Source organism: Poeciliopsis prolifica, unplaced genomic scaffold (genome assembly GCF_027474105.1).
Source record: "Poeciliopsis prolifica strain line A6 unplaced genomic scaffold, Auburn_PproV2 SCAFFOLD006, whole genome shotgun sequence".
Classification (NCBI taxonomy): Eukaryota; Metazoa; Chordata; class Actinopteri; order Cyprinodontiformes; family Poeciliidae; genus Poeciliopsis; species Poeciliopsis prolifica.
Genome location: NW_026562381.1, coordinates 9,226,704 through 9,254,242, shown reverse-complemented (window position 1 = coordinate 9,254,242; position 27,539 = coordinate 9,226,704). Strand labels below are relative to the sequence as shown.

Below are 27,539 nucleotides of genomic sequence, written 5' to 3'. Positions count from 1 at the left end.
AACGTCAGCGCCACCTTTTCAACAAGCATCAAGCAAATAGACGACCCAGAGATCCTCTCTAATTTAACTTCAAGGTGTTTGAAAAGAAAAGCATTTGCACTTTCAGCAGAATATAAGGTAACAGCTTTTAAAATAAGTTCATTTTAATTCCTCCTCAACAGTATCTTATATAGAGGTACAATGTTCTTTGTAACACAAACAAGTGAATTATTTAAACCAAGCCTCTGACAAAACCAGCTTCCAAAATGTAAATTGAAAAATACAAATATTGTGAGCTCTAATGTAGACTGAGGTTTAATCCTCATGTATTTTAACTCACCACTCCCTGACGTGTGTAAAGAGGTGAAAATAACATATTAAAACAAACTATTTAGAGCAGGGACAGGATGTCAAAGGAATGACCACACAAGCGAATAAGGTATATGAGATACAGCATTAGTAACCTGCGGGGTTTAATGTCATATTATATCCTGAAGAAGACTGACTGGTTTCAATGGATGATTAAAGAAGTCAGACCTGTCCAAGATGACATGTCAAATACTGTCCTACTCTGACTGCTTCAACTCAAGCTGTAATTTTTGCTTTTCTTCATGTTTTCATTGACTAGCAAAAATTAAGACTTCAGCTTCATTAGCCATCAGACATTTGTGATTATTTGTTGCACATTTGGATCATTGCACATATTTATTAAATGTGCATGAGAACAGTGAGTCTGTCCTTTTCTGCTCTTTTCTAATGGATAGTCATATTTTACTTCAAAGGCAAATTACACACCTTGTCTCAATGACATACAGCATCAAATTGGATTTCAAAACAGCAGCAAATATGACAAAATAGGAGACAGTGGGACAACTGCTTTATTTCATAAAAAAGAAGGTCCCATTTCAATTCCACAATTCATTTTCAGTTTGTTACTTGTTATATTAGTTGTCTTATTAGTTTTTAAAATTCTCTTTTATTTATCTTTAGCAATAAATATGTATTATTTCATACTTCATGTGATTGTTTTTAACTGATGCTTTAAAAAAAGTGTTTTTATTTTATTGCAAAACTGTTAGACTTGCTTGTTTGTAATTACCATTGAGATTGGTTGAGCAAGAATTACATTAAAAGTCATTTGAAGAGGCTGAAAATCATTACAAATAACAATAGTGCCATCACTGTTTTCACAATGAAATCACAGCATTCTCCCAGTTATTTTTAATTAAACACTATATTTACCACAAAAATCTGATTTTCATGCTAAAATGTACAATATCCTTTTAGTTTTGTCTATATTTTTTACTAAAAAGATATGTCCCATCACTAAAATCTCAACCAGTAAACAAATAAAAATATTGTTTCCAATTTTGGTAGGAGTGATTAATTAAATGCTTCTCAAAGATTGCTACAAACCCTTTATGTTTTCTGTCTTTTAAGTATTTTTATATGTACTTGTTAATCTATTTTGGCCTCACTTTCTCCTAATTACATTGATGAAGTTACATTGAAATTAAACTGTGAATAAGCTGAGCACTGTTGCACTTTCAAACAGTAATGTCCAGTAATGTCCAGTTCTGAGCAGTTTGTTCAGAACTGCAGTTGTACATGCGCCCCATTTTGGAGACAGTGACAGATGTGCAGTAAATCTCTTAAGTGTCTTTATTTTTCTAAGATGTTAGAAGTCTCCAAGATGGCATCAAATCCTAGATAGTAACAACGCTGATAACCATCTCCCATTTTCACCCAAGACCAGCTTTTCAGAAATGTGTGGCTATTTAACAGACGTGTTCACTCAGAGGAATTGGAGACAGAAAAGAAGACATATAAACTCTCACTGAATCACTATCACTTATCTAAAAATGACCTTTAAACAGTATTATTTGAGTTAAGAACAGAGAGTATCTGCTGGGAATTCAGCTTTTCTGAATTGAACACTTCAAAGTTCTGAGGAAGAAACAAGGCAAATCATCATTTTTAAAAGATTATAAACACATGTAAAGAAGTTGGTTTTACATAAAAACAAGGGCATAATAACTTTTTAAACTGCTTTGTACTTTTTAAGTAAAACAATTTTACAATACTGGGCCCATATTTCGCCTTAAGTCTAGTCTGGTCTTTGAGAGCCAGTCTCCTGCAACATTTATTTAAAGTAAATAAATGTCTTGTTATCAGGCCTCTGCAGAACTGTATGACATGCTGAAAAGAGAATTAAGCTACTATCCAAAAGTTGCAGGAAAGTAGCTTGCAAGGACTGCATTTGAGCATCCAGTCCTTATTCATTTTATGGATTTTGTCCCAAAAAATGTATTAAATCTTCACAACTATGAGTTAAATTGTGAAGTCCAGATGTCAGTGGAAACCTAAGGTGTGTGTTTTGTGATCTTTGAGTTTTGCTTTATTTTGGTATTTCGCAGGAGTTTATATTTTGTTCCATTGTTTCTTATGTGTTCTTTCAGCTACTTCTCCAATATCCTCAGTTCTGCTTCAAATACTTGCTTTCCATCATAGTGCACCGTTTTTATAATAAATCACCTGTTCCTTGTTCAATGATAAACTCAACCATTTTAATATCACTCCTGATAACATCTTTTTTTATTTTTCTTCCCATCAGGCTGTTTCTTTGTGACAAATTACTTTGAATTCCCTTTTTGAAGTAAAGTTTTTACTCCATCTGCCTCCTCCCTGCATTTTATGTGCATGAGATTTTTACTTAGGTGTCATTGTAAAGAAGTATATAACTGATAAAGAGAACTGTCCTGGAACACAAAAGAAATTAAACATTTCCTTCTTCCTATAAAAATGCTAAACTGAGAATGAAAACCATCTTTGAACTGCAGTATACCAGCACTACCAATGTAGAAATTGGTAAAGAAATATCTGATGACAAATTGCAAATTTAGAAGCTAAAAAGGGAACCTGATTAGTATTACAGATTTTTTACTTTTCACAGTTCATTTAGAACTGTGAAAAGTACTTAACAAAAAAAAAATCATGTAAAAGTCCATAAAAGTGAAGACTCCAGCAACATTTTAAGTTATAGAAAACAACTTTATTGAAAAAGTTTCAGCTTGTGGCCATCAAGTTGTGTCAGAAAAGCTTTTAATTTATGTAAATTACCCTAAAGATCTTGTTTTATGTCTACTGTATGAACATTTTCCCATTTTTGTGCTTAATTCTTCTTTGACTTGGTTGAAATTTAGTCAAAGGCTTTTGTATTGACAAAGATGTTTACTTTCTTCCAACTGTTCTTTGCAACATGGACATGTTTCATGCTGCGCTCTTTCCCCTTTCTCACATTATTCATCTGTAAATCAAACATTCGCTAGCCCAGATCCAAACTGCAAAAACAAAGCAACATGCAAATTGATCCACAAACTCAAAAAGCTGCTGTGTGAATGGAAAGAATAGAAAACAAAAGATTATATCTGAATGAGACAAAGACTGTGGTTGGTATTCATGACTTGTTCTGCTGCTTCAGGTGAGGATCTGTGCCACTTCGATCCAAAGATCCAATGCTGTAAAACAGATTGATAGTTGTGAAGGTACCTTAGCATTAGAGTTTGTTTGGCCTCTTTGAGGTATGACTTGACTATTAACAGCTCGTTTGCCTTACCCTTTAGAAAACCAGAGTGTGGTTTAATCTCTAAAAGTGAACATTTTAGCAGTCAAGAGTTTGCTTCAGGCAAAGTTAGTCCTGAAACATTTAATTTATAAAAGCTGTAAGGTGTGAGTTCCATCAGGGTAAGTCATATTAAATCAAATTATTGAAATAATGTCACTGCTACATAGGAAATATGAAGGCTTACATTACTGTTAAACTGTTGCAGAAAGATTATGTCATCTGATCAAATCTAATCACAATGATTTTATCCTGCCAAAGCGTTTGCCATGTTTTACAACCTTCCATGTTTTAATTTGTTCTGACTGAGAAGAACTGGGGCTTGCGAATTTATACCCATTTAATTTGGTTTACATTGTATCATGGTACAACAACAACAATGTTGCATGCATTTTAGTGTGTAATTGTAAAATGAGTGGAAAATTATTCAGTATATTGATAAGTTGTGTGTGTGTTTCTTACAATTGAAGAGCTGAAAAATGTGGTGTGCATTTGTATTCAATCCCCCTGAATAAAAATTTGTGGAGCCTTTTTAATGCATGTTTGTTGAGCTAAGCCTCCAGCAGCTGAAGCTAAGTAGAGAAAACAGTTCAGTAGATATATTAAGGGTATATCACATTATTAAGCACGGTTAGCAAGTTTCATAAAGATTATCACTTTTCAGACCTCTTAAGATGGTGCTGGAGTAAATATGTTTTCGTTTTGCTTTTCAAACTGACTGGATATCAACATTTTGTTTAATTTCTATCATCCAAATTTGAACTAACATAAACTTACTTGGATGATTGGTCAGGAGAATTGTTACTGAAAATGAAAATGTAACAAAAGATTATTTTAAAAGAACTATTTGTTTTTTGCATGTCCTCTTTCAAATTGAAGTTGTTTCTGAGATGTCATGGCACAGACTGCCCTAACAACTTACTGAGAAACTTTATCATAAATACAAATACATAGCTACATATATTTGCTGTGATAGTGATGACAATGGCAAAAAATGACTTTCTAAGAAATACTAACACATTTGTTTGAAGTGTGGTAACTGCAATTATCAAGAAGTGAAAAAAGTAATGCAGACTTTATTTGTCAGTCTGCTTTTCATTTGTCAGAGCAGACTTTGGGATGTGTTCCCATATAGAGGTGTTTCTTCTGCTTTTCCAACAAACTGTTGTTTTGTTGTAAATACACTTCCATTTAAGTATCAGAAAAGTTTCTTGAAAACATAAAAGATTTTTGCATCTTTTTTATGCAACATGAGTCCTTAGAGGCTTTTACCACCCTCCATCTTTGTCCAATATTTCTGAATCCCCTGAAGCTGAATTTCAGAAAGCAAAATTGTATCACCAACAACATGCTGACACGAACAGAACTACTGACATCAAGCCTATTATCTCTAGATGAGTCAAATGAAAGGCTAGAGGACAAAGACTCTGTGGGAATATAACTTCACTGGAGATCTTAATTAAAGGCAGGATGATACCTAGGAGAGATCTTTCATATTTCGATGCAACTGTAATGTTACCCAGTGTGAGATATAATATTTTTGTCTAAGGAGGGGAAGAGAGAATAAAACCTGAACCCAAAGTAGGACAGAGAGAAATGGATGCCTGTTGAGAACAATTAAGACCAAGCTGAGGGGGGTTTATAGTAATCTTTAGATTCTGTTCACAGCTAAACAGCAATAAGTGAATGTTTCCTTCTTCAAACAGCAAATGTAGGTTTTAATGAAACTGAATCTCAGTTCATCATAAAGTCATAAATAGACTTGCTAATAGTTGTGAATTCTTAAACCTAATTTTCTGCAGAGGAGACATGTTGGTTTCAAGCTTCAAGGATTTATGTGTAGGTCTTCGGGCCACCTTGTTACCAGTAATGAGGCAAAAAGTCATGAAAGGACTCTTTTGATATGCAGAGTATTTTTGATCAGACTCACTCCGAAAAGTTAAACAGTATTAATTTTGTTAGATCTTTTCCGAAAAATATAGGCTGTGATTACTGAGAGGCAAAACTGAAGGAGTAAAAGTGTATGTGCTTGTGTATTTTTTCCAGAATTGTGACACTGGGTAAATCATCTTGTTAATGAATCCATATGTGATTCATTGGAAGTATGCAGAGAGAATCATTCATCACCTTATTCTTCCAGAGTTTAAGTGTTGCCTGACTGCAGCACTGAGCAAGACTTACCTGCCAGCGAATGCATGCAAAAAAAAAGGATCTTATCAAATAACGTGAGCAAAACGCAGCACTGGAGACAACACTAGTCTGATTCGTAATATATGTCACACTACAAGACGGCTGCCAATTAAATCTTGGCTTAACAACAAGATCAGAGAGTTTCATAAACAGCCAGCAGCAAGATAAATGTCTGTATTAATTAGTTCTCAGTGCTGCTAGATTCTCTCTATGGGTTTCACAGGAATAGATGAAACAACTAGAGATTTCTTAACTTAAAATTATGTCAGAACAGGTACAAATAAAACTCAGAAACTTGATATGTCACTTCTACAATACAAAGTTTTTTTTTTTTCTACATTGTACTTTTTGATGAGATGTGTCAAGTATTCTTCAGTATAAGTTTCTAATTCTTAAAAATCAGTAAAGAAGAAGCAAAAAACAAACTGAAAGACTGGGGTAATGTTTAACATCACATTAACACTTCTTCAAGGGTGACCCAAGATCTAGTAGACATGAATAATGTCAATGTTTAATTACTACATTCTAGTACTTCCATAACCTATGCTGTATTCATATATACAGCAGTATATGTCTTGTCTGTCAGGCAAAATAAGATTGCCTTCTGATGCCATCATAAAGTTACAACATGTTACATAATGCTGTGCTTTGGTCACAATGTCAAGATCAGTTTAGTTGAATACCTTGATGGATGTTCACTGTAGAGAACATTACCCAGTGAGCAGAATTCACACTAACGATGACAGAAAATTTCAAAGAGTGAGGAGGATTTTTCAAAATATAAATATCCTCCATTGTCCCACAATGTGGACATTTCTGCTATGGTTTCAAACTTAGTTTTAGTTTGTAGCATAAGGAGTATCTCAAGAAACTTCATAGAGCTTCATTTCTATATTTAAGCAGCATCTATCCATCTCTGTGTGTGTAAACTACAACAGGTTGGCAAACACTGCCTGCATGGCTCCATCATCTCATCCCAGCCTTACCATACAGGGTGTTTGTGTTTTCAGGATACACAGAACATAAAAGGCAGCCTATCAGCAATGTTACACTATATGTGCATAAATAATTAATCTTATTGATCAGTTAAGATCAATTTATATAGACTTACCAGAAAAGGGATACATTTATTTTCTTTGCAAAATAAAACATTTTATAAAGTTTGTCTTCACAGTGAAAAGGTAATATATTTGAATATACAATCAGTACATTTGGTTCCTGAAAAAAAATAAAATAAAATTTCTTAGCAGCTCAAGAAAATAAAGTCAGTAATCACTTCCTGTGTGTTTAGCGGTTTTCTTAAACCGTAACTAACCCCCAAGTCAAGTTTTTGTCAGTACACCTCCAATGTTTTCAGAGGCTTTTTCAAAAATTTTTTTTGAGGGGTTTGAAAAGACGCTTAGCATAGTGACAAAATGGATAAGTTGGCAACGGTGTATTTTTTGTTATAACCGCAGCCCCACTCAACCCCATCGATCACTTACAATAGTAAATACCCTCGGTATTTCTTTGAATCACCCACTTTGTGGAAATTTTTTAAAAATTTGTCAAGGGTGTTACTTTATTTTTATATATAAAAAGAAATATCTTTATATATTTGTGTTTTATAGCACTTTGCAAAAGCTATAATGTTTATGATTGTTACTGTAAGTAGCAGACAGTTACATTTTTCGCTCAGCTCTCTTTTCATCGTGTCAGACCAGCACAAGGCTTGCATCACTATGGACCGCACACCAGTCCACCAATCTAACTCAAACTCCGCCAGGAGCTAATCAATATATTGCCTTTGTTCTATAATATGCTTAAGATAATAATATGGTTTTTGACATTTTGCTTTTCAGTTTCTTTGTCATAGTATTTCTTCAATTCATTAGTGATAAGGAAATGTTATTCTCTGAAATTAGGGACTACTGGTTTAATCTCTGCATCATACAAATGTTACATGCTGTTTTTTAGGTTTTTTTTTTGTTTGTTTGTTTTTTACAACCCAGCAGCAGATTATATCACAGACTGATTTTGAGGCTATGTTTTACTTATATCTACAATACAAAACACCAAGAACTCTGTTTATGATAACATGAATTATTATTCACCTAAAGCCCACATTATGATGACAGGACGTGAAAAATGGGTCAGCATGACCCATTATTATAGACTCTGGAGCTGAGGACTCAATCATGCAAGCCCATGGGGAAGACAAGGAGATCTGCAATAGCTCAGCAACACAGCTTAAATGAAAGCCTGCAGAAGGATGTGAGACTACAAAAGGCATAGCCTAGAGATCTGAAAAGATATAAGCCTTCAGTGAACACACAAGCTAAAGATGGTACAAAACTAACATTGGTTATTCTAAGGACCTTTTTCATCCTTTGCCTCACATGTCTATATTCTACTTATTATTATTATTATTACTCATTGATAAATGAAAGAGTTTTTTCTAGAACATACTTAGGAAAGCTTCTTTAAAGTTACTATCCTTAACTTTACCCAGTGATCAACAACCTAAACTAAAAGATGCAACTGCTACAGAAATACCACACAAACAACTATTGTATAAGTTTCAAGATAAACCCATTTCACAAAATTTAAAATCAATTAATTTTTTTGTTGTTGTTGTAATTTTAAGTCAACATTTTTAATAGATTAATATTCTGGTCGCTAGCGTGAAAAATATACCCAGAGAATGACAGAAACAGACATCCATTGTTCGAATGAAAATCCTGTTCTTGCTTCATGAGCAAAACCACTTTGTATGAGATGATTAGAAATTTCTTTTTCAGCCACTTCAGTTCAACTTCCACTTGCAGTAAACCATAACAACAGTCTAATTAAATTTAGCTTTGAAATTCCTAGTTATGCTGTCAAACAGGCCGTCTGAATAGTAGCTGGCGGGGCCAATCAGCAACCAAAGCTGAAGGATAATTAAACAAGTGACTGCCAGGAGAGTATGAACAAGCAGTGCATGAGAAAAAACAGCAACATTAATAAAACAGAAAAGTGGCATTTCTAAAAGACTGGTGATCCAATAATTCACATTTTTTAAATTAATAAATTTTCTGATGTGTCATAATCATTAACTGAAACTTTAGAGATGACATATAATTTATTTATTTTATATTAAATCTTTTATCAATTTGCAAGTAATTGCATGACTAAAGCATTCAAGGCAAAGCTTAAATAAGTGAAGCTAAATCAAAAGCTGCAAATCATATGCCAAAGTCAGCTCATAAAAACAATGGCTACTTGCTAATTGTAATCAACAAAACTGAAACTTAGAAAAAATATTAGAAATGTTGGCTTTCACTTTTAGAGGTTTGCTTAATTAAGAAATGTAAGATAAATCTAAATGTTGATTAATGTAAACATTCGTCCTTGTGTTTAATGCCAACTTTAACTTTCAGATGTGGAAGACTAAGGGACCAGCAGATTCAGAGTTACTTTAACTCTCCCACAGCTCTTTATACTCACATGAATAAATGAAATGAGACAACAAAGAATTTCTAAATGTTTTATACCCCGTTAAATTTGCCTCCTTCAAGGGAGATCAAGCTATAATTAGGAGATGCAAACACAACTCGGTAATTCGTCTGGTGTTTAAGATACACTTAGAAACTTGTTAGACTTGGCAATAAAATGAGCTGTGGTTCATCCCATCACAGATGGACTTCTTTTCAGTGCATCAGTCCACATCTGGTAGTAGCAAGTCCCAAGGGACCCCTTTAACGCTTCAAATCTGAATAAACATGTGGATTATTTACATTTCTATAAACCAAATGGTGGAGTTCCTTTTTAGCAACCCCACACCAGATTACAGTCTTAACGTTTTACAGAATAACTCAAAGCATATGGATCTTGTGAGCATTTTTATTCTTTTTCATATTTACCTAGCATCTGCAAAAACCTTACAAACTTCACTTTGTTCACACATTTGCACACAATCAAAGTGAAGATTCGGACATGATGGATTTCTGAGAAGATCTAGAATTATTTTATTATTTTAGAAGTCAGTTCTACCTTGACCCAATACAAACCCCTGCATTGTACGAATGTCCACAACAGAGAAAAACTTGAAGAGACTGAGTATGAACACACTTAACTCAAAGTAAACAATCTTGTTGAGTCTTGCAACAAGAAAAATAATGTTTTTTTTAAATTTATTTATTTTTTATTTTTTTTGCTATTGTTGGGTCAGCATGGCCATAAAACTGTTTTTACCCAAAACTGTCCATAATTCTTGGTAAAACAAGAATTATGAAAACATTTTCTCGTAATAATAAAATTGTGTTATTATAACTTAGAAGTTTTTGGTGTATTCAAAAGATTTGATTCTCTTTTTTTGATTCCACATATATTTGAGTTTCAGTTTTCATGTCTAAAAGATTACAATCAAAATTTGTTTGAATTTAGCCCTGGATATAATAGCCCATAACATCATCACATTCTACCAAGAATAAGCTACAGAAAACAGTAGCAGATTAAACATGAACAATATCCTGTGGATGACATGGTGAAGGTTTCATGTATCACAAAACGTATTGTAAAGAACCTTTAATTGGTGTAGAATGATGCGGCCCAGGATTGAAATACGGATCCTCAACTTTCCCTCAACTGGTCAGAAATTTATTAGCCAAATAAAAAGAAAAACTCAGTTTGAGTTGCAGACCTGAAAGAAAATTATTATTGGGTCACAGATAAAATATTTTAATCAGAGTTGCAGTGATTTCATACTACAGACATACATGTGTTGGCGATTCCTCTTTTTCCTCTAAATGCTGGTGGTCAGCAATGATCATTATGCAGCTTAATCAAACCAATAATGGAGGTCTTTGTTCCAGTGTTCATTTGCAAACTGCAATCTGGCATTTTTATGTTTCTTTTGGAGTGATGGCTTCCTATTCATTGAATAATCTTTCAGCCCAACTCAGTACAAAACATGTTTTACTGTAGATGATGACAAATCTTCACAAAGTTTTTGGCTTTTCTTCAAAAGTTGATTTGAACCGTTTTGGACCTGAACTGCATCTGTATTAGCTTAAACTATTTTGCAATGATGACAACAAAGTTTCAGTCTCTACATTTGCAGGTTTTAAACTGACACTTCAAAAGACTTGAAGTGTCAATTAGATGGCAGCAAAATTGGGTTCTGCAAAGTATTGTCAAAGGGGGCTGAAAACAAATGCATGCCGCACTATTAATATTTCTATTTGAAGATTTAAAAGAAAGTAATTACTGAACTTGAGAAACGTACATTCTGTTGCCATATATATTTAAGAAAGAAGCCGCTTTCTCCTTCAGCCCCTAAATACAAATACTTGTTCAGTCTTTTCCTCATTCTTGTAATCTGACCTTTGAGTAAATCTACTGGAACATCAGCTGCTAAGAAGTTTGGTAAATGTCTTAAATGTTGTCCTTTAAAAAAAAAAGTCAAATTTGAAGAATGACAGGCTGTAAATCTTTGAAAATCACTGTGTGACTCTTCCCAGATTGATTGGCAGCAACAATTGTTTCACTTGGGTAATTGTCTCTCTGTCTTGGCAGCTCGAGAATGAGCATAAAAATCACGATTGTGTATCCATTTCCCTCAACTTCCAAATTATTCAATACTTTATGTTTCTCTACCACATAACATATCAATAAAATACAGTGAAGTTTGTGAATGTATCAAAATGTGAAAAAAAAAATCAAAGTGATATTTTAACACTGGCAACCAAACATAAAGTCTATTCTAAATGAATGCCTACATTGTGATAGGTGTGCCTCCAGTAAGAAAAAGGCTTTTAGTGACTCAAAGAGAAAAATTCAAGAGTTTGTCGAAGAGAACAAGGTATGCTAAATTACATGGGTAAAACCAGTGAAAGTACTCTGTAACAGTAGCTAACATTGTTGAGCTATAGTGTATGCTACATTACTATTTGTATGATAATCACATAGATTGCTTTTCCTGCTTTCTTTTGTCCCTGAATACCAAGACTGTCAAGGCTTGCTCATACTGAATGCAGTGTGTGTCACCTCCAAACAATCTGTTCAAGGTCTCCTGGTGTGTTAATCTGCTGAAAAACCGAATGCATACTCTCACATAAAGGTGTTCATTTGCATGCATAATAAAAAAGCTCTTTTCTGTGACAATAAACCAGATTCAAGGAAGGTTAGAAAATAATGTTTTTTAAAGATTGTTTTGTGTGCAAGGGCTGTTGTCTTGTGCATTGGTTTATATATTCAGTGACGACGAAGGTCACTTGACACTTTAATATTAACACACAGAACACAGAACCCCCTCAAGGCTGCAATGATTTAGAATTGGAGCTTTAATAATACATTTATTGTGAAACCTGCTCTCAGTATTTGCACTGGAGGCAAAATAATCGCATTACTCTCACATTAATTTCCAAAACATTCCTAAATACAAATAAAAACAGAGGAAGAGAAAATACAGAAGGGAAAAACTAACTTGGGTGGGGATAAAAAGAAAAACAATGATCATCTAAAAAATACAGGATTTTAACATTTTCAGGTTAATTTGTTCAACAAGAAGCTACTACATCAATGACTGACAAACTGAAAATAACATGTTTGCAGAAAAGTATTCTGTAACAGTTTTACAAGACTTTTGGAGAGGAAAATTCAGTCACAGGCACAAAAATAAAACAACTATCCACAACCCTTTTTCATACTAATATTTATTTTCAGTAAGACATTTTTTGTGACATTTTTGAGGAGAAATAGGCGCAATCTTAGTTCACTTCTTCTACACTTCTGGGATGTTTGTAGTTTCTTGGAAATAGACAATTTTGTAGCTTTACCTTTTATTGATGATCAAATCTAGGGTGGAATAAATTAGTTTACCACGAATAATCGGGTACAAACATTTTCTTACCAATTTTTTTTACACTTGCTACCAACAGCACCCATTAAGAAACAGATTCAACAGAAACGCTAACACAAGCAGCATGTAATAGCTCCTTATTGATATTCTATCTTTACATAATAACCATATTTTTAAGATAACACCAATATTACTAATTTCACTGGTGTTTGTTTCAAAAATGAGGCTCATTAATCATCATATTGCAAAAGTTATAAAATACAATTTAATGTTAGAAAATGATACTAGAGATAAGACTTCTTAATGTCATATCTTACACAAAAAGTCCAATAAGTGAATATAGGATGTTTTGTTTTGTCCAAATGCATAACGCAGAGTTCAGATTTAATCCAGCTCTTGGATTATGATTGAATCCTGAAGCATCTTCAGTTTTGAATCATGTTTATGGCCTTATAAGGAGGAACATCAGCTTTTCCTGACACATCACCACCATATCCCTTCACTGTCTATACAGGTGTTCAACCTACTTTGAAAGATACGTGTTTTAAAGTACACACACCAATCCATCCATTCTCATTCTTCCCTCCTTACACTCCCAGCTTATTAAGAAGCTTCCTTCCTTCTTCAAAGCCCTGGTGACTGATCAAGTAAGAGATTTCAAGCTGTGCCTTGTAATGATGCAAGCCATGTGAAGCGCAGAGTAATGGGTCAACATGAAAAAAGTTGAAACAATGCAGTAGATAGCATAGAACTGAAAATGAATAACTTCTTCAATGCTTCTAGCCATTAAAACAGAAAACAATGTAATTTTTCCACACATTAAATCGCCAGTTTCCATTGGCTCCTAATTTATTATCACGACTAATCAATGCATTTCAGAATACATGCTGTGATTCAGTAATCATTACAGGACGCAAAGGTGCAAAAACATCTTGTTGAGTAGAATATAAATTACTATTACCCATTAATTTAAAATGTGCAAAAAATATTTATATATATATATATATATACTATATGTTTGTTTAGTCCAGCAAATAATAGAAATACAACAGTTTTGGAGTTATTTTTAAGATGCTTTCTACAGTGACAAATTCTACAGTTTTTACACTGACAAAATAATTTTTTTTTAAGGAAAGCTTATAAAATTCAAATTATAAATAGTGCATAGCTGCTTTCCACAGGAATGCTGTTTTAGTCTCAGTTTTCACAAGGGACTTAACACCGAAAGATTTCCAGAAGAAAACATGAGTGAGGAGGTAAGCCTCTGTTTCAACTAATCAGGAGGCAGTAAGAATGCATTAAACATCCCGTAGAAACCTATACACTAAAAACCTAGTAAAGGAGAATATTAGCTTGATTTTTGAGTTAATATGAACACCAATGGATTTCCATCCACAAGAGCAAAGAGTAAGGTGATCTGAAAATTACACACAGAAGAAATTCTTGCAGTAAATGGAATGTTTTTTTTTTCTCTTCAAACATTTAGAAATGTGTGACCAGTGAAAGTGAAAATTTTCTGTCCTCTGAGGCAAATCTCACCGAAACATGGCCTGAACCTTTTTCGTCTGAATGCATCAAAATGTCAAATGTCTCAAATTATCTTCACTTATAAACTTTAATACATAAATACTAAAGTCATGAATTTTCAAACAGAGGATCTTATCTGCTGGGTAAAAGGTGCACCATCATTCGCAAGGTCAGAGCTGATTTTGATAAATTCACGAATGCCTTTTAAAATGTTTTGAACATGATCATGAGCTTTGGGTCATATCTGAAAGAATGAGCTCATGGATACAAGGGGCCGAAATTAGTTTTAGTTTTTTAGGGTGTCTGGACTGTCCTTTAGAGAGAAAAGCTCAGTCATCCAGGAGGGAATAAGGGCAGAGCTGCTGCTCTTTCATGTCAAGAGGAGCCAGTTGAGGAGGATCAGGCATCTGGTTAGGATGCCTCCTGGTCGCTTCTCTGGTGCAATGACCCACTGGAGGGAGATCAAGAGGAAGACCCAGGAAACGCCGGAGGGACTATGTTTCTCAGCTGACCAAGGAACGCCTTGTGATTTCCCCGGAGGAGCTGCAACAAGTGGCTGGGGAGAGCTAACTGTGGGCCTCACTACTTAGGCTGCTACCCCACAACCTGGATAAATGAAAGATGGATGGATGGATGGATGGACGGACGGACACTGACATTGTTCCAACATTGCTGTTGTAAACTTGCTGTTGTTGTCAATTTGTTTTAAAAATGTTCTACAAATCGTCACAAATGTTCTACAATTTCTTCTAAAAAGGCTTAAAAAGTGAAAAATGAAAATATTTCAAACATGAAATAGTACTTGTGTGAAATAAAACACAGCAGAAAGTATCACACTAAACATTATTTTGAATCAAAATGACAAAAGTAGCATAGAAACACACTGATTTAAACACGGGTCCAAAAAGACTCACTCATAGAAAACTGTATACTGTAGTCAATATGTCATGCATCATAGGTTAAAAAAATTATATCTAAGTTGTAATTCCCAAAGCTCCTTCACTGCAACTACCAAGTACTTGGCAGCCTTCCTGACCGCTTCTATATTGCATTTTCAATAAAGAAATGTCCAGTGTTAGTCATGCCACTGTTAGATATTTTTAGTGTGCCAATGCATGTACACTTTTTCATAACCTCTTTACAAACTCTAAAAATCCAAATCAAGCAAGAAATAGTTCACAAGGACAAAGTTTTGTAGAAAACTTGTGCTGTGAGTGAAAAAGGAAAAATTCTTTGAAAGGACTCAGGATTTTGCTTGACCTAAAGAGATCAGCGTAAAGCTGGTAATTTTTTTGAAAAGCAGCAAAATCAGTTCTTACATTTGTGGGATAAATGTGCTTAGGTTAGAGATTCAGATGTCTTTAAAAAAGAGTCAATTTTAAAGTAAGGGTTATGCATGGGCTGGATAATGTATGACTTGAAACATCAATTTCATTTCCAAAATGAAAAAAAAACAAATGTATGATAAAGTTGCATTTTGCTATTGCAATAAAGCTGAATTAATTTTAAGATTATTTTCACACTTCTTTATCAGGTCTGCCAAAAGAAAACAAAAAGACTGAAGTGTATTGGAATGGAAATAACTTGAAGACATAATCTCACACATACGCAACAACAGTAGTGTTGAATCCCTCAGGAACCATTGAGGCATCGAGTCAATGGACCTAATATGGAGTGCTTCCTCTCTTGGGGCACATACATGTGAAATTGGCTCAGGTTTCACAGCTATCACTCACACAGACTGTCAGATGCTTAGTGGCATTCTGTTGATCCAATTAATTAGCTCCTAATAAGACATGGAGAGGAAAGGGATTTGCTACTACTAAGTAGTGACAGAATCAAAGCTCTCTTCAAATTAAGCCAATGTTTTACCTCAAACTAACCATTAAACAGATATAATCCTTCTGAATCATCATGTACTAAGTAATTTCTCCCAAGAAGACGCATAGCTTAAGCAAAAACTCCTAAACAAGGATTTCCTAACTTTTATTGTCTTAGTCTACCTTCTAAATGAGATCTATTTGCAATTTGCAGCAATTTTGTCAGTGTCACACCCTCGTCTGAGGCGGTTAATCAAGCGGCGCTGAACGGAGGTGACATCCTATCCTGCATGAAGCAGATGTTGTAAATCTACTGCAGCTCACTCAGACAGGTGCCCTCCAGGTGGTTCCTCTCTGTTGCTTAGTGTTTCCTTCTTGAGCAACACTCGGTCCAGCTGTTATGTTCTCCTCATTATAAGGTTGTACAACAAAGCCTGATTAATGACCAAAAGAGGACTCTCTGTAGAATAACATGTTTGTAGCCTAAATGTGCTTTGAATATTTTGATGAAGTTTAGAAAAGATTTTGTCCCCTACATGTGACTTTGAGATACAACTTTACTATTGAAGACAATAAAATTTAAGATATTTCGGAAATAAAAAATCTAGATAAGAATTAGCCACTGGAAAATTAGCATTGAATTCAGCATACATGGAAAAATAAACTGAAACCAGACATGCACCCAAGTAAAATAACTAATCCATTTTGATATGAGCCATTTGTAAGCATTCTCTATTACTTGCTAACAAAAAAGTCAGTCAGAAAATCTCTTGGTAGCAACTCTGAGTATTTAGAATGGAAATATGGTGAAGGTAACTTCTGTAGTTGAATTGTGATGCAGGTCAAATCTAAAATCAGAATGCTGAAAGGACAGAGAGGCTGGTTCAAGTATTCAGACATTGAGGATCTTACCAAAAATGCATGTAATAAATTACTAAACTGACTTTTCACAAATTTAAATTATATGTGATCACATAAACCTGTTCAGGGACAATGGGTGGAAATAAAAATGTTTTGCTATAACCTATAACATCTCTCCTTTTAAAAAATTTATAAAATATCGTACACTGGCTCTGCATAGATAAATAAACAGCATAAACAGTGGAAATTTCACAAATTGTAATCTCTGGTTTACAGCAAAAAAAAGGAAAGAAAATATCCAGCATGCAGCAGTTGTGTGAAAAAGCCCTTATTATAATTAAGTTTTATGTAATGTGCGAACATCCATCACCAGTCATTTCTTTTTTTTTAACCATTGTGGTGAAGATAAAACCATAAACTGCTTCCTCTGAAGAGATCCTTCCAGACATGCCATACCAAAATGATTCATAAATCAATTTTTGTATACAAGCTGCTTGCTGCCATAACTCAGCTGACACACTTCAAAATGAGAACTATGATAACAAAATATCCAATTTGCAGTAATTCACTTCCCTGACAATGTAAATAAACAACTAAATATTAATTAAATACATTGCACTGCCATTGTTTGAATCGTGTTAATTGCAGATGTATCAAACAGTTCAGTCTGTGAGCTTCTCCTGCCTCCCCGGCTGCCAGCCAGAAAAATAAAATCAGCATCCCTCATGTAAAAGCAATGCTATCATAGCTCTTTTATGGCCTATGAGACATGCTTTTTTTTGCAATTCATGCATATGGATGTGCTGCACCACAACACTAATAAAAATGAATAGGAATGTATTTTCCTTCTGTTTCACTCACTGGAAAACAAAAAAGGGGACAGAAGATACAAGAACATATTTCCCAGCTAAGAAAGAAGCCACTGTTAATCAAAGTCAAATTCAAATTTGTCTTAAAGTATTACAAAATTAGAGCAAAATATGTCTTCGACACAACTGCTGTTTTTGGTCCAAGTTACCACAAAAATATTTCACATGGAAAAAAAAGCTTATTAAATCAACTAAATAGAGCAAATATAATAATTGGGTTAGTGCATTTCCAAAACCAGAACTCCCGTGGGATGTTACCAGTTTATAAAATGTGGCTCAAAGAGGAAAAGTGACCCACAGATATTGTCACGGGGAGAAAAGACTCACTGATGCACAAAGGGGGCAAAGCCTGGCCTGTGTGGTCTGATCCATTGGATGAACTGCTGAAGCTTAAATTGCTGAACAAGTTAATGCTGGTTCTGATAGAAAGGTGGTGTCAGAAGACACACTGAATCTCAATTTGTTGTTTCTCCAGCCCAGTCAGGCTGACCCTGAATCTAAAATGAGTATGTTATGATCACTAGGCCAAAAGTAATGGAAGAAGGTTTCCTGGATTAATAAACTGTATATTACATGAATGGTCAGGTGTGTGTGTGTGTGTGTCATTTAGCTGGACAACACTTTACACAAAGCTGGACTATTGGAAAATGGCAAAAGCAGTCTGGTAACATTCGGATAGAAAACCTTGGGCGGTGCCATTCATAGATGTTTCTTTAACACATCCCACTTATCAAAGCTTTATATTTGTTGCAAATACTTTTTGATGGAAACAATGTTTTCTGATGGCCTCTATCCAATTAGATATGAAATATGAGAGCAACTACTGTATAGTTTTAACCTCCTTTCTGAAACAATTAAAATCATCAGGCTTTGATTGGTTTGTTGGCCAATTTGAAAGATTCAAACATTAAGGGTCAGCAGTCCCTGAATTTTAAATGCTAGCATCAAATCAATGCTTCTTGGTAGAGCGAAAAATGAAGTTTCTTCTTTATAAGGAAGAGTCTCTTCCCTTCCGCTGATGCTACATGATTGCACAGGAGCGTTTGCTGCAAAATCAATGACTCAATAGAATCACAAAAATGTGATGTTCTGCATAGTAAACTAGATTCAGTTGTTTTCTAAACTGAATCAAAATAGAATGCATGTACATTAATTTACATCTTTATGATTGCATATCTGATATATTTCTGAATATTGATTTCATATATATCTAAATTAGATTTCTTTTGAACTGGTGCTGCATAAATACACTCAATTGAGAAATACAGAGAGAGATCTAAATCGCTGGCCAAAAAGCACAATTGGGTAAAGCCAGTTCTACATTTCCATGAAATGTTGCAATATGAAATATTTATTCTCAGTGTGTATGCCTGAAGTTTCACTGTTTTATTATACTAAATCTCCACTATCTCACGCTGCATAACAACTAGGAGTCCAAGGATATCAGCACGATGTAAGCTTTAAAAGGAAATCATGCAAACAAAACAGACTGTGCTTTTTCGAAGATGCATGCACAAACCGCAGAATGTTCAGTCTTTCCTACACAAACAGAACATTTCACCAGGAGCCCGACTGCTCTTCCAATTTTAACCACAGTGGCTGTTCTGGCCAAAACCTTTGTCAGTGGTTGTTGTTGCATGACCCAGACTTGATCCAACAAACTGCTGGCTTTGTTCAAAACCAGTCAAGGTTTTCAATTTTTAATTACAGAAAAATCAACATGACTGAAGATCTCACTACAGCACAATAGACAATATTAGAATATGTGGTATGCTACTTTTCTGCTTTGGTGAACCTCAAGCAGATCCTCAGAAGTGAATTTTTCAAAAGTAAAACAAAACAGTTCAAGTATCTTCAATGCTTTACAGCTTCTAATTTTATGCACATGTATCTAGGCTACCTGTTCTGTGATCAACTAAATTTAGTAACCGTAATTTATAGCTGAGCTGAACCCGAAGCCACATTTTTTGCAAGTATTCATTTACAATTACTTGTTGTCCTATTACATTCAAAATTTACAGTGACTTTTATGTGAATTTTATGTAGCAGAGAAACACACTGGTTTTGTTTTGTTTGTTATGTGCAAACAAAACAAAAATGTGCCATGCATAAAAAGTCAGGTCTCTTTACTTTGATATTCCCTAAATAAAAATATTACAGTATAAAATTTGTGAGTTAATCTGTTAGCAAAATAGGGAAGGCTTGGAAAAAATGAGGTCTTGACTTTAGATAGGCCATTCTCACCAGGGCATCATCCTTTTGGAAAGTGTACCTTAGTCTGAGTCAAGGCCTTTTACAGCTTGGAACAGGCTTTCCAGCTCCTTCAGAGGTCAAAATTGGCCTCTTGGCTTTTCTTTGATAAATGTTCTCCTTTCCTGCCGAAATATGCGTTGCAGTTGAAGGCCGTGCATTAGTAGGTTTGTCGTTGTGCCACAATCTTTTCTCTTCAAAGGGTATAAATACTTTTGGTAAGTGACTGAAAATTACACTGTTGTTAATCAAATCCCCAGTGCCTCTTACAGCAGGGTAACATTTCTGTCCCTATCTTTAATAGAAACGTAGAGGCAAATTTTTGACTCCTGAAAGAAAGAATGGGTTACAAAAGGTTACAGAAGGTTTCTCATAAAGGCTGTGAAATAACATTTGCATGAATAATAATGTGTGCATCTGTAATATTCACTGCTGTGAGGAAAATGAGCTCCTAAAACTTTCCACTGAGCCATGCTTCTGTAACTTTATTGCCTGGTTTTACAATCCCATAAGGGTTATAAATGCATTTAGTAGATACCAAAAAACAAAGTGTTTAATTTGAAGTCTAGTTTCTGTCAGTCTGTTAAACGTAAATGGAACCTCAGCATTTAAATCACCCTCAGTTCTCCTAATTTAAAGTAAATCTTCTGGTAATATCTAAAGTCCTTTATAATTAATTGTAAAATATCACCTTAGACTTTTTTCTTTCAGGGCTGGAAAATTAAAAGAGAATGAAAAACTATTAAAGTGCTAATAAAAAGCCTATAATACATGATTGTGTATGTGATAATTTTTCAGAAACAGTTCATCTGAATAAGGTTTATTTGTCCAACTAAATAAAAATATTGGTTAGAGCAGATTTAAGTAAAATTAAAAATCCTAATAAACTACGTGTTGTCCATCTTTCATACACCTTTCATTTTCTTATATTACAACATATTTGATCACATGAATCTCAAAACACTCTCACTGATTAGTGAACACTGATTTAACTGACACTATTACAATAATGGATTAGGGAAGAAACCTCTTTTTTTTTCACTGCTATGCATCACTCCCACTCAATAGCATGTCTATGACTTTCACACACACACGCACACCCACACCCAAACAGTCTATGTGTTTCATACTGAAAACAGGAAGCAGCTTCTGACTTCCAAACTTTATCTGTTTAAAGTTATATTTTAACATCACACACAGACAGGGAAGTCAGAAACTGAAAAATGTCACCATTAAAGGTCAGAGACATCAGACTGATTGATATCAGCTGAATCTCAATGTGCAGATTCAAAAATTTCAATAATTAAAGAGAAAGGTAGAAAAACATAAGGTTCTGCAGACACACTGCGGCAGCCGGGCTCTTAGACAAGACATTTTTTCGGATTTAAATTTGAGTTTTACCTTCTGTGTATGATGCATTATTTACACTTTGTAGTCAATCACTTCAAAACCTTCACCAAAATACTTGTTAGAACTGCTTAATTAAACTGTAGTTCCAAGTATTATTGCAGAAATACATTTCTACTCCTTTTTCACTCTTTTTTTTTTTTTGCAAAAAGGTCCTGGAGACAAGCTGACAAAGGCCATCAAGCTTCACCATGGGGTTTACACTCACAGCACATTTGGACACACCAATTAGCCTGGCATGCAGCTGTTTGGATGGTGGGAGACCACTAGTTCTTGGAGAAATCCCACACAGGTAGACAGAGTAACATGCATAACACACAGAAAGCCCCTCTGCCATCATAAAGTCAATTTTTCAGTCACCTCACTCCGTAGTGTAGATTCTACTTATCCACAACATGTTAAGATTGCTCTTTATTTCTGTACTGATTTGATATTACTCATCATAGTTTTTTTATTTTTTATCATTTTTTATAGACTCGCTTTTCAATGGAGAACAAGCCAGGTGTTTCCACAAATAAGAAGAACAATGCAGTTTTTGTCTTGAAATATATCCGGATACAAGGATCTAATAAAATAAGAGCAGCGATGCATAATGTGAGGTTCAGTTGCAAACATGGCCTGTAAACTGGGATAATTAAAGTAGGAAATTCATCTTGGAATAATGATACAACACAGAACAAAGACACAAAGATGAGGAACATCAGAAAAATTAACCAATTATGTAAGAGGACAAATTGGCAAAAAGGAGAAAAACAACTGGGAAAGAAATCAATAATCACTAATCAAAACAGCAAAAGAATTACAAAACAAAAGACAAAGTCAAGCTAAAAGAAATACATACTGTTCAAACCCGACAAAACAAACCAGGAACCATAATTTCTTCCATTGGTTCATAACTTCTGCTCATTTCAGTCACATAATCACTGAAATATGCCTTCAGGAAGGGAGCTGCGGCACTTATTTTTCAGAAGGTCAAAAAGGAATCTTTAGAAATAGTATTTACTGTTAACACAAGTGTGGTAAATAATGGCAGCAATAATTTATACAATGCTGAAAGAAACAAAACACATTTAAGCCTTATGTAAGATCCTGCATAATCAGTTATTATGCACAGATTTAAATTAAGCGGATTTCTGAAAATCAAATGTTTACATAATTCACTAAAATGTGGTTTGAAGGCTGAAAAGTGGTTTGAAGTTGTCATGTGTCATAGTTTTATAAAAGCAGAAATCTGTTTTTGTCCCCACACACAGCATGAGCATGTATTGGGTTGTGTGTATGAAACAAAATGCATGGTTTAGGTTTTGTAACAAATCCCCATGCAAGAGTTAGTTTATGATGAAGTACAATACCAAACAATGCATATATGTGTTTGTTAAGGGAAGAAAAAGTTTAATCCCGCAACACCAACAACATTCAGTGAAATAAGTCAGCAGCATGGCTGAAGCAGAATGCAGTGACAAAGCCTTTTGTTGTAAAAACATGGGGTTGAAAATAGTTATTCTTATATCCTTAAGAAACGCTGAAATCACGATAAAAAGCTCTGACAGGACTTCATAAAATAAATAAAAAAACACTTGATCTTGATTGAACTTAACACTAAAAGGACTAATGACGAATGCAAATACTGCTGGCAACTCCTACAAGGTATTTAATGGTTTTTGTGCCATTTAAATATGTTCGCTTTGCTTTTGGTTTAGATTATTGTGGAGTATTAATGTGATCAGCTTTGTGCTACGAATAGGTCTTGCATTGTGATGTGAAACATGATCTGACTGGTGAAAGTTCCATTAAGTTAACGTTGCACAAAAATGCTTCATCAACCATAAAAAATGAGGTACTCTGAACAGTTGAACTCGATTTCAAACAATTATTAGCTTCAGTGTGAATCTGTCAAAGTGAGTCCCAGTGTAAATTTATCATGCAGATAAGATCAAAGCCTGGGCAGTCCACTAGTTATCTCAGATTATTTGCTATTATTTCGTACAACATTGGATGCAGCATTGATTCAGTTTGACACTACAGCTTATTTAAATGGACAGGTTAACCCTTCAATGTCTTCTTGAAGACCCACAAACCTGGTCTGAGCATCACGAGTGCTAAAGTTTTCAGCTCCAACCACATCACATGAGGATGAAAACAACCATAGAGGCTCAAAGTGATGGAAATAAGATATAATTCCAGATGACTCTCACTCCTTTCTGCAGCCAATTTAGAGATTAACCTCTATAATAAAGAAGTGCAGTTTGAATGCAGGCTTAATGGATAAAACTGGCAGAGCAGCAAATTATTTTATTTGATAGCTACATTGAAATACAAATAGGTATAATCTAAGCATAGAGAATGATCTCATTAGGTGTCCTACAAGTGTTTGTAATCGACCTAAATTAGTTATGAAATTTTTATGATGAGTTGATGGTATAACAACAGTTACTGACAAACTGAAAGGAAAATTGTTCAAACATATTTTGATTCAGTGCCTACAGATGTGAAACTAATAACATAACATTTTTAGGTTATTCAATATCATTTCTTTATTGATCTTTGATTGTAAGACAAAAGCTTACAATAAATGTACCAATTACTTGGCCAGAGATAGAAACGGGATGGGAACACATTTTTTTCTGGCATCACTTTAAATTAAACAATGAGAATAGTATCATTAAAAATTAGCATGATACTATATCAAAACTGGAACTTTTTAAAGCTCTTGTATAACTTCAGGTAGTCGTTTTCCAATTTTAAGATAAATAGCAAGAAATCCCTGAAAATGTTTTCTTAATGTTAATGTTTTGGGGGTTCCTTCAGCAGCATTGTTGGCACAAGCGAACACAGTGAAGTCTGACTTTGAGCTCTCCTGAAACGCAGTATTCAATACCAACATTTATTGGACACTTTTTACAACAGCAGTCTTGATGTTTGCCTTCAGAGTTGGATCTGGAAAATTGTGGCCATTTTGTTGTGGCCTGCAGGTGACTGAAGTAGTTAAGAGAGTGGGGGAAATGTGTGATTTTATTTCATCTGTCCAGATAAAATATAGATTGCAGAGGAACTGCGCAGAAAGGTGCAAAAACAAGCTTGGTAATCCAGACAGGTTACACAAACTGACCATTAAATTTATAGTCATAGTAACTGATCCCAGTAAACAGCTAAATAAGGAGGATTATCATATCTACTGTGATTCCACAAAAATCTGCATGTTTAAAAACAAATATGTAAATGTGCCTTCCAAAGCTGTTCATAAAATGTGATTTTTTTTTTTTTTTACATTTTTGTACAGCTAGATGTTTTAACAAAGTTCAAACGTTGCCACAGTTTCTCAGTTGAACTTTAGCGTGGATTTTGGCTGACCCATAAATATGTTAGAATCTAAATTATTATGTTTTGAGATGGATCATTCTGATAGAGAAACTATCGCCCTACTTAGGGTGATGGCTAAGAGCCCCACCAACCACCAATGAAAAGAAAAAATGCAAAAAGATGGTAAATAATTACAAATCGGGATTAAATGGTGAAATGGTCATTTAAAAAGTGTTATCTTTTATTATAATTTCAGATATACTTGTCAAATTTTCAATCAGAACCAAACTAGCTGGCTAAGTGAAAATATTTTTAAATCTAAATCTGCCAAGTGTATGAATAATTTTGGGATTAACTGCATAGTAGACCTCTCGTGACTTTCTTTCAACAATCATTTTCATTTTCCATGTTCCTACGAAGATTAAATTTGTGGGAAAAGGACAAACTGATGTGATCAGCTGTGGATCACTGCAGCTCTTCCACAGGTCAGTTCAGATGGATCCCCCTGTCTCAGCAGGTTTAAAGTTGTTTCATACTCTTTTCATTTTTGGTCTTCTGGGAGACATTGCAAGTTTGGGAAATTCATTTGAAACTGTTTTCTCTGTCTTCATCTGTTTGTTTGATATGTCCAAACAAAGCTTTGAGGCATTCACAGGACATAAAAGAAATTATACGTAGGTGGGTCCTTGTAAGAAGGCCATTTATTCAAAAGTATCTGAGTAAAGGGTGTGAACACAAAGGCAGGTTCCATTTAATAATCTTAAAATGTGAATGAAGTCACGGAAAAACCTAGTGAAAGTGGTTCTCTGAAAAGGTTAACAGGTGAGAATGCATTCTGAAGGCACAGTTTCTAAGCACATCACCAGACATCATTTGTGGGTCTGTCTTTTTCAAGCTATTTGACAACAATGAAAGCATGCAAAAGTTTTTAATTTGATTTCACTTCGCACATAGCAGCTGATTCAAGTAGTACATTCTTCCATTCAGCATTTCTTGGAATATCCTTTCATTTATTCAACGAATGACTTCCACAAACAAAAAGCATTAATAATTAATGTCAAAGGTTAGAAATACATTAATGCATTTTCCAGCCTTTGTTAAGAAGGAAAGCTGGAGCCAGGTAAAGAGAGAAAAGAAGACGTCACAGTGGTCAGGCAGCAAAAACTTTATATTTCCAAACAAAACAGATGAAAATATGAACCAGTTTCTCTCCTCCCAACTGTGGTTGCCACAAAAATCAATATTCTAGCTTCATTCAGTTAGAGAGCAATATTTCACAGATGACTGATGTTCTGCTGCCAGTGGAAGCTTGTGAAGGATTTGCTAAATAATAAAGCAATTACAACATAAAATGTAAAGCTGTGCACTTGATATTTAGTTTGAGTGTAAAGAATGACAGAAAATATATTAGAACAAATATTTCTCCGAGCAACTCATTCGATTCAACAACACACAGTCAAACCATCCCTGCACACAAGCACCCGAGGCAGACTTGCTCACTCTTCAGCATATGCACTTGCAAGTCAACTATTTTGCGTGGTTTTCCATATTACACTGTGCCATGGATCAGTTTCACAGATTCCTCGTTTTAGCGACGCATTTCAACGCCGCACTTATACATTTGCATTAGTACAATTTTAAGCTTACGTTGCAAAATGTTGCAAAAATATTTTTCATTACACCCGAATGGAGCGGGTTACAAAACAGGCCAAAAAGAAGAAGTTAATACTTACCAAAAGTTAGGAGCATAGACAGATAAACTCCCCACTGATCCATCTCTGTCGGAATTTCAGGTTATACCTCAGAGCTTAAATCTACAGCGGAATATTCCTCATGCGCATTTGGGTATCCTTGTTTGCGCAAAGAGCTTTTTTTTCCCCCCTCCTCAGTCCTCAGCCACTCTAATGTAGTTTGTCGCTTGATTTTGTAAAAATCGTTTTATATCTCAGAGTCTCACCAGTTCCTTTCGAGCTGCTCTCTCAGTTTTGCGCAAAGGTACAGCCATGCGTGATGCTGCGAGAGAAAGTTGTCTTGTGCGCTGAACAGTCCGCTGGTATTGGAGAGCCTTCTGTTGCGCGTCTTCGTGGTCGCTGAAGTCCTTGAGTCCGCTGCTGAGGAGAAGCTGAGCGCAGGGAGCAGCCGGGAGGGAGGGGGCAGAGAGGCAGGGAGAGGAGGCAGGGAGAGGAGGTTGTGCTGGAGAGGCATTAGGCATTCTGGTCACACAATGATTGCTTAGCCGCGATTTTCTTTTTTGATCCAAAAAGTAGCTTATCTTAAAATTCCTGAATTTTGCAGTTCTTCATTGAAGAATACCAACCTTTGACGTGTGCTGCTACTGGGTATTCCTGAGATTCTTAAAGGACGTGGATAATTTTCCAAGGCCTTATAAGTTATCATCTACAATTAAGTATGTTCTCCTTTTTCTATTGAGAGGTATTTTTTAAATCACAGTTTAAAAAAGTACAGAAAAGCTTAAAAAGTGTGCTTTTTGTCAAGAAAGTCTGTGGCGATAGTTCTGCTTTATCTTGTGTTGTCATTAATCATCTGTTTAGTTTTCTGGGTGCCCTGTAAGACCTCTGTCAGCACAAAGTGCAACATTGGGGGTTGGGAGTCAAATAGCAAAGAAAAACAAATATGCACAAAAACTGTCATAGAATAAGTCTTTTGACAGTATGTATATCCTTATACTTACAATGAACCAAACTCTTTTTTTTATTTCTTTGGCTATTTTTCTTAGCAAAGAATCATTTTATGTAAGTGAACTGAATGACTTATGGTGGACCTTGAGTTGACAACAGAGATAAAAGAAGGAATGGCAATGATAATGAAAAGGCAAGCCTCTATTAGGGTTTCAAAACATGTCTGAGATGAGACTACAATTACAAATGTTT

At 34.8% G+C, this 27,539-nt stretch overlaps 1 protein-coding gene across 1 annotated transcript in view; it reads right to left on the bottom strand.

Moving 5' to 3' along the window:
• The window catches only part of LOC129360245 (GDNF family receptor alpha-4-like), a 42,807-nt gene extending 16,072 nt beyond the window's left edge, over positions 1-26,735 (bottom strand). The window contains exon 1 of the mRNA XM_055030346.1: positions 26,382-26,735. Within this exon, the coding sequence (XP_054886321.1) occupies positions 26,382-26,424 (43 nt within the window). The 5' untranslated portion in view covers positions 26,425-26,735. The remainder of the gene's footprint in view (positions 1-26,381) is intronic.
• Between the last annotated feature and the right edge of the window lie 804 nt (positions 26,736-27,539).